General features: G+C 48.1%; 1 protein-coding gene across 3 annotated transcripts in view; it reads right to left on the bottom strand.

Moving 5' to 3' along the window:
* Positions 1-8,590, bottom strand: part of tcaim (T cell activation inhibitor, mitochondrial) — a 31,217-nt gene that overhangs the window by 14,521 nt on the left and 8,106 nt on the right. The window contains exons 1-10 of one of the 3 annotated variants that reach the window (XM_032517542.1): positions 6,414-6,811; positions 5,195-5,327; positions 4,870-5,020; positions 4,535-4,790; positions 3,865-3,987; positions 3,568-3,665; positions 2,440-2,531; positions 2,117-2,349; positions 1,906-2,037; positions 1,385-1,640 (exon numbers count right to left, since the gene is read on the bottom strand). In XM_032517542.1, the coding sequence (XP_032373433.1) occupies positions 1,415-1,640; positions 1,906-2,037; positions 2,117-2,349; positions 2,440-2,531; positions 3,568-3,665; positions 3,865-3,987; positions 4,535-4,790; positions 4,870-5,020; positions 5,195-5,327; positions 6,414-6,448 (1,479 nt within the window). In that variant the 5' untranslated portion in view covers positions 6,449-6,811 and the 3' untranslated portion in view covers positions 1,385-1,414. Of the gene's footprint in view, positions 1-143; positions 1,641-1,905; positions 2,038-2,116; positions 2,350-2,439; positions 2,532-3,567; positions 3,666-3,864; positions 3,988-4,534; positions 4,791-4,869; positions 5,021-5,194; positions 5,328-6,413; positions 6,812-8,590 lie in introns of those variants that run through there. The other 2 variants (XM_032517541.1, XM_032517540.1) reach the window with 2 other exon arrangements.

The raw sequence follows: 8,590 nt of genomic DNA, 5'->3' as shown, positions 1-8,590 counted from the left end.
ACCCCCTACTCAACACACCCTGAGGAGCCTTGATATTTATAAAGCCTCAGCATCAGGAGGCGATGAAATGCAGGTGTGGCTGCTGACTGATGAGAGAAGACTGCAGCAGTATCCATGGACTGAGACCAGCTGAGGAATCTGTGTTGTCTGAACAATGAAATAAATTTTATTTACTGTATGACATGTGTGGCTCTTGAATACTACAGTGGACGTAGAATCACATTGAATGTAACAGGCCCATTTGGACAATGTTTGAAAGAATACTTGATCCAAATAATGTACAGGAAGTTAGTACTAAGCATGTTTTATGTAATGGCACTTTTCAAATAAAGGTTTAAGTGCTTTACAATAAAAAAGATTTCAGATGAGATAAGTCATAAAATCCAGAACTATAAAACAAATGCCATCAGTTAGGAAAAGCCCGAAAAAAGGGGAAACTGGAGCTGAGGGGGCCCCGTCACCTGTTTCACAATCTAGATCACAAGAACTCTGGACTCCAGCTTCTGTCAAGTCCAATATATCTGTAACAGCTGCTTCCAGTGATGCACCATCTCAGTGCACACACAGCGTGTTTTAACATAACACTTTAGAAAGTCTCGTTGAGTGTTTCTGGATTGTCTGACGTGATGCATGTATATAATTACAGTTTGACTTTGAGGCTGCAGCAGCCACATCGATCACTGGAGGCCATCCGTGTGCTGTTGGATCATCTCTCCACACCATCTTTCCTAGCCACGTCTGATCCTCGCACCCCCTTCACGCAGTCATTGCTCAGGTGTGTGGTGCTATCAAAGTTCTTCACACAACTACTTCTGTCACTTTTTACGTGAACACCATAAAAGACCTAAGGACCAGGGGAACCCAACATGGTCACACTCCACCTCGTACCAAATGGTCCATTGTTCTGTCTAGTGTCAGTCGGTCAGAGTACTAATCCTCCTCTGTATTTACTATGTTTAGAGCACATTGAGCCTTAACCACATTTATTATTCCATGTATTCTCACAAAACAAAACAACGTCAAACTGTGCATATGTCAAGGCCTCAACCCTTGTCTTGGAGCTGAAGTCCTTTTGTAGTTGTGCCAGTTAGTTCCCAACCTTTTGGGCTGGTCCCTCATCCCAGTTCAACCAAACACTGTTTGCTTCTCAGACTTTCAGTTCTGATTCTTGAAGAGGTCAAAGTCTCCTGTATTATGGGAGAAAACATTTGAAATGTGTGTCTTCTACTTCCTTTCTTGTCAATCATTTAGCATATTTCTAGCAAGAGGATAAAGTGCTCGTTATTGGACAAACCCACAGCTTGAATTAACAACTAAATAAAGGTTTCCCTTGGAAATCAACCGACTTGATAAACCTGTCTATTTCCTGGCTGAACAACATTTGGAACACCTGGACTGAGTGTGTCCCTGCAGCTCAGCTCTTCCAGTCCCAGGGGACACACAGGTCCCCGTCCTGCATGACCGAGTAGAAGTGAGACACACAGAAGTGGAGGCCCTGCATTAGGGGGGAGGGCTGCTCCACAAGCCGTTTACAGCAGTGGATCATCTGGCTGGAGCTGACGCTGGGCTCTTTGGACAGACTCCTCAGAGACAGACTGTAGAGACACAGCTTCACCACAGCCTCCTCCTCCGCCTGCAGCCTGGACACACCCACCCACATACACACTTTATTACTGAACAAACAGAAGTGTGCTTGTTACTCTGTATAGTTCTCAGTTTATCAGTGAAGTGTATGAACCCCAGTGCAGACGGTCTGTCTCACGGGAACCTGGATTCCAGTCATTACTGGGTCATGGCACAAGGACGCGAGCCATGCTCGACTCGGAGTGACTCGCGTCCGTGTTCCTTGACCCAGTAATGACTGGAATCATTGACTTTTAGAACAAAGTGGTCAGTTTGACTCACTGGCTTTTGCGTTGCGTGCGCTGTCTGGCCTCACGCGCCTGGCTCTGGAGGAAGACCTGCAGCTTGGGGGGGTCACAGTTGGTGGGGATGATGAAGTGGCCCATCTCGTGTAGACTGGGGTAAGAGCAGTCACTGCGATCGACACAAACAACAGCGTCTGAATGAAAGTGCACAGCAGCGTGTATGTGAGGCGTTTAATGTGACGGCGTACTTCTCCAACAGCATGGTGAGCCCCTGCAGGCTGCGGGGGTGCAGGTGGAGCCGGCGGGACATCAGGGTCTTGTGGAAGGTGTTGAGGGTGCTGTAGTGCTCAGCGATGGACTGCACCGGGCCCAGTCTCTCTACGTGGACAACCTGAGTCCCACCCAGCAGGAGGCTGATCCTCTCCTTTAGCCAGTCCGTCTGCTGCTGCAGGCTGCGGTAGCCAGGCAGCTGCTCAAACAGCTGGAGACACACAGGTGGGGTGGGGGGGTGTTAGGACACAGAGAGGAGTACAGATAGGATGTGACAGCAGAAGCACTGCAGCTACATTACTTTGGTCCACTGATGATGAACGTCCATGGTTCCCAGCATGATGTGTCCCAAGGCGTTCATCCCTGACTGGTCAGCGAACACCACAGTGTGTCCTGCAGGGGCGGAGTAAAAGAGTAAAGGTGTTCATCAGAATATTGTTAGAAATATAGAAACTACTTCTGTTTGCTCCTGTGGGATTGACAGAAATGAAAATCTTTTGGGATTTTCTTTTTTACCATAACTTGTTCCCAGCTTCAGTGGCAACCAGAGCTGGGACTAACCCAACCGGAGCTGGGACTAACCCAACCGGAGCTGGGACTAACCCAACCTGAGCTGGGACTAACCCAACCTGAGCTGGGAGCAACCCAACCGGAGCTGGGACTAACCCAACCGGAGCTGGGACTAACCCAACCGGAGCTGGGACTAACCCAACCGGAGCTGGGACTAACCCAACCGGAGCTGGGACTAACCCAACCGAGCTGGGACTAACCCAACCTGAGCTGGGACTAACCCAACCTGAGCTGGGACTAACCCAACCTGAGCTGGGACTAACCCAACCTGAGCTGGGACTAACCCAACCTGAGCTGGGACTAACCCAACCTGAGCTGGGACTAACCCAACCTGAGCTGGGACTAACCCAACCGGAGCTGGGTAACTAAAGCGTTACATGAGGTCCAATCTTTCCTAACTAATAATAACCATCTCACAGGGCTTGTTGATTAGTCGACTAATCGGTTGTTTTGGTCATAGTCAACTAATATTTTTTCAGTTGATTAGTCACTTATTATACTTTTCATTCCTGAATGATTTATTTCCTAGAAACTTCTGAGCACATCTCTGGTAAACACAAGATTAAAAGTGCTGCTTTTGCATGATTCTTAATTTTAAACCAGTAAATTTACGTGTATCACACTTTTCTATCTAAACGACGGATCAACGCGCTAAGATCAATTCATGGATTAAAACAAAAGAATTTCTTCAGTCAGGGACCCCCCTAGTCCACACAGACTGAAACACAGCGCCACCACCTGGTTGTAATATGTACTGTTTAATATGGTACAGTACATTATATTTCTGCATATAGACAGAGAGAAACAGACGCAGCTATGTGTGCAGACGGGACGTCCTGTCCTCTGGGAGACTCTTTACCTTGCAGGTTGATCAGGGCGTCGGGGCTCTGCTGGGACAGCCGGCTCAGACTCTGAAGCTGAGAGCAGCGGTGGGCCACTCCCCAGCTGCGCTGCCACCTGCACACACAACCCACGTCACCGGCAGGGAATATGGACACAGCTTCAGCTACATGTCCCCAGAAGAACCTTGACTGTTGTCATTTAACTCATAATCTGCACTGACTCACAAAGCTTCAGGGGAAAGTTGTGACCCCCCCCCCCCCCCCCCCCCCCCCCCCCCCAACCTCGCTCTCCACTGAGAGGCGTTGCTTCTTACATGATATCAGCCAGATCGAAGTTGTGACACAGCTCCTTCTTCAGTCTGTTCAGCTCTTCTCTCCGAGGAAGACTAGCGCTGTACTTCTCTGTGGCTTCAGGCTCGTTGTTTCTCAGCCATGAGCTGACAAAGAGAAGACAACATGAAACCACTCAGACTATCACAAGAATTAATATATCTATAATAATCTTTCCTGGTGTGCACAACACAAAAACAGGTCAATAGTCTGAATGCCAGTCCAATGTCCCATATTTCTCTGACGGTCTACCTCACGTCTCATTATCAACAAATGCCCCGTTAGAGTTAACACGGGCTCTCTCTCTCTCTCTCTCTCTCTCTCTCTCTCTCTCTCTCTCTCTCTCTCTCTTTTAATTTCTTGTACTTCACTGTAACTTTTTGCTGTAACCTTGCCTTGCCTCGCTGCTCTCAGTGTCCTCTACAACATCTGTCTCACTGCATCGTCTATATCTCGGTGTATTTGTGGACTGTTACACCAAAGGAATAACATGTCTGGATTTTAAGAATGGGTGGAGTTCCCCTAACCTCTAGACAAACAGAAGCGTACAGTGGTCTGGACTGTGGATGATATTTGAGCCTGTGGGTTGTGTCTGTGGGTAGTTTGGGTGGGAGTGGGAGTGCAGACGGAGCGCTGAGCTCCAGAGTTGCTAACCTTAGAGTGGGCTCCATTCTCTGGGCCTGCTGCAGCTCCTGCTCAGGGTCTCGGAACCCAGTGAAGGTGTAGTAGCTCTTATCCCACCGGATAGGTCTGTAGAAGGGCAGCCCTGCCTCTGCTGGACTTTTAGATGTCTCTGCACTTGGTGCCAGTCCCTCCATGTGCTCCGTGGGCAGGCTGCAGGACTTCAGGACGTTCTTCACCGTGCTCAGGACATCGTTTGTGTGCAGAGTGAAACTCACTGGCCGGAACCCTGAGAACCAGGCGAGAGCTTTTAGGTTTGTAAAGTTAGATCTCACAAATATTATGAGCCATATTAATGAAAGCAGTACCCGAGGCGAGGAGCTCCGGCTGCACATCGCTGCCGTCCTTTGTGTCCCTGACGTAAAAGGTTAGCTTCATTGGCTGCACCGAGCGCGAGCCGGGCTTCTGCAGGTTGTCCAGATAGCCATTCAGCCTCTTTAAGGAATTCTCATTCACTTCCTGTAAAACACAACAGGATGTTAAAGCGTGAGGCCAGGCTCTCTGTGTGATGACAGTTAGTCCTGTGATCCAACCAGCACACTCCGGACCCCCTGAACACCTCACAGTGCTAATAGATCACGTCAGAGTTGTTTCTACAACACAATATGTCCTCGGACTCTGTGTGAGACGTACCCGCTCCCGGGGGTATTGACCGAAGAAGTCAGGATGGACTGCGAAGTAGAAGGGCCTGAGTGCGTTGACGGCGTCGGCCCCGGACAGCGCTCTCTGCTGGACATAATGTGCGACCACGTGCTTCCTCTCCAGCCTGCACAGAGACAGAAGACAGGGATGAAGAATACTGACTGCAGTCAGGATCCATAGTTAGTGTTCATTAATCGATCACTCGCTTGGTTTTCAGACAATTCTTTACTCTATTAAACCTCCTAATGCCCTGCAGTGATCATCTCACTGGGTTTGTACCTGAACATGTGGTTTATTATAGTTCTATATTCTAAGAGTTATCGTAGTATAATAGCTACAAATATAACAGGTTGCTTATATATCTGAGGCAGGTGGATATGCAGCATATACAGTGGATGTACAGTATATTTGACAGATAACATGTTTAACACTAATAACTATAAACAACAACATAAGATGAGAAACCTTAAAATCCAGAAGAAAATGATGTAATAATCTTCTATATGCAATAAAAAGCTTGAAAATAAAAATCACCGTAGATAACTGTACTGTTCCCTAAAGCTGCAAAACAAACTCCTGCTCACTGTCTCCCCGGCAACGATCAATAGACTGGCTGCCGACGTTCTGGTATAGACCTTCAACTTTGACCTACACTACTGCACACACACAGCCCCACAGCCTGCTGGTACCTGAACTACACACACACACACAGCCCTGTCCCCCAGCCTGCTGGTACCTGAACTACACACACACACACAGCCCTGTCCCCCAGCCTGCTGGTACACTACCACACACACACACACAGCCCTGTCCCCCAGCCTGTGGTACCTGAACTACACACACACAACAAGCCCTGTCCCCCAGCTGCTGGTACCTGAAACTACACACACACGCCCTGTCCAAGATGCTGGTACTGAACTACACACACACACACACAGCCCTGTCCACAGCTGCTGGTACCTGAACACAACACACACAGCCCTGTCCCCCAGCCTGCTGGTACCTGAACTACACACACACACACACAGCCCTGTCCCACAGACTGCTGGTACCTGAACTACACACACACACACACAGCCTGTCCCCAGGATGCGGTACCTGAACTACACACCACACACAGCCCGTCCCACAGCCTGATGGTCCGAACACACACACAGCCCTGTCCCCCAGCCTGCTGGTACCTGAACTACACACCCGCAGCCACAGGTACCTGAAGGTGGTTCTCAGCAGGCAGCTGACAGACATTCTGCTGCTGATTGTCGGTCAGCAGGAGCGTCACATCATGGTCTCTGCAGCTGGGCCAGCAGCAGACTGGCTGGTCCCCGAAGTGTCCTCACACAGTGTCCCCCCCAGTGTCCTCACAGCACCCAGCAGAAAGCCACCCAGCCGGAGCTCCCTGAGCACACAGACAAACCCGTTAGACACTCCTCAGATTACTGAGTCCATCTTCTCAATGAAGGACACACAACCAGGCCCCTGCTAGCTGCTCTACATATAGAAAGAGTTAGGGGGGGGTGCGTGTGTGTGTGACGGTAACGGAGCCTGTCCGCCCCCACCGAAGCCCCACCAGCCCCACTTTTCTGTCAGCTGCTGTTGTTGTCCTGTCCTTCTCCTCCTTCTTCTTCTTCTCTGGCTTTAATGGCTGTGTTGCGGTAGTACAGCTGCATTGTCGCCACCTGCTGGACTGGAGTGTGGTAGCAGATTAGCAGCATTATTCCTGTTACTGTAAAGTAATTCTTTGAAAGATTGTGAACTTTGCATGAAGCCATTCCCAGTGTTTAACACCATGTCCTTCATCACTTAGCCCTGATACATGCGTGGCAGGACCTGGCTTAGTCTGGTTCACTGCAGTGTGTGCATTGTCCAGTTAAGAGGGACCGGTGGAATCCTGTATGAGCTGCTCTCTGACACCCACATGTTCCTGTACAGATGTCTTCCTGTGGGACTGTGGTCCCAGTATTCCTCCTGTGTGTGTGTGTATGTGTGTTTTCCTTAATGATAGTTTCAACCACTTCCTGTTTAAATGATCGTCCTGTCACCGGCCCGTCGGGGAAGTTAAGGAACATTTGAGGACTTTGTAAAGATGTGATTTTAATAATCTGTATTATATGGTAAAGTATACTCTTGGAACAACAACCATATGGGAAACGGAAACTTCTAGATGACCATGATTGTCTTTGGAAGTGGAAGAAATTCAGTGATGTTTAGTATAAATATGTCATTTCAGATCATCAGACACAAATGTTTATTGTGAAATGATTTTATAAGAACAAAACAATGTAGAACCAACCAACGTGTTGCATACATCAAAAGGTTTCAGCTGACTTCAAAAGCATCTTTTTCATCTTTATCTCCTTCAGTCATGTCATAGCTTTGGATCAATCTGCCAAAACTGGTTAAATATTCATGTACATGTCATACTTGTGTCATACACATTGGAGTTTGCATGGACGTCTCTCTAACGTGGTTACCATCTTCATCCTGAACAGGAAAACATCTCCACATGCAGTAGAGCTGAACCCTGACCGAACTCCTGTAGGACGGACTGTGGTATGATATAATAATGCTATTATTTAATATACTGTAGCACCTTTTACAGACCAAGCCACAAAGTCCTTCCCAAGAGACAGATTTGTTGAAAATAAGACCCAATAACAGTAAACCAACAAGCCAATAAGATAGAAAATAGCAATGGAAAAAAGACAAGCAAACACTTTTAAGGGAACGGAAAGCTGCCAACTGATGACAAGTTTTCCGGCAGAGAAACATTTTTGGCTATGAAATTACCAGGAAAAAACAGTCAAATGCATTAATTTCTGTCACATTAGGTAACACAGTGGACCGCACAACACCGAAGCAGAGCAGCGAGAGAGGAGACCTGTTTGGTCCTGGATGAAGAGGGTATAGAGGCCCCCTTAGATCCCACTCCCAAACACTGAGCTGAGAGTTCCTAGCGGATATGTTCCACACCGTACGGTTAACTTTGACAGGTTTAAAGGCTTCTTGTTGGTCTGATTCCCTGGGAAAGCTCTCCTTACCCCCCCCAACCAACACACACAACACAACACACACACACACACACACACACACACACACAACACACACACAACACACACACAAACACACACACACACACACACACCACACACACACACACCACACACACACACCCACACACACACACACACACAAACACAACACACACACACCACCACACACACACACAGCACACACACACACAGAGAGAAAAGAGCTCTGTGCAGTCTTTAGGACTCACTACTACGCAAAACGTTTGGCAGTTTCAAGAGAAACGCTCCCAGAAATATGCCTGAGATATTTAACGCGGAGCTGCTGGTTTACCAAAGGCATCTTTAACATAACTTAACA

This window comes from Etheostoma spectabile, chromosome 6 (genome assembly GCF_008692095.1).
Source record: "Etheostoma spectabile isolate EspeVRDwgs_2016 chromosome 6, UIUC_Espe_1.0, whole genome shotgun sequence".
NCBI classification, from domain to species: Eukaryota; Metazoa; Chordata; class Actinopteri; order Perciformes; family Percidae; genus Etheostoma; species Etheostoma spectabile.
The sequence above is the reverse complement of the archived record's forward strand: the minus strand, read 5'-3'. Positions and strand labels throughout refer to the sequence as shown.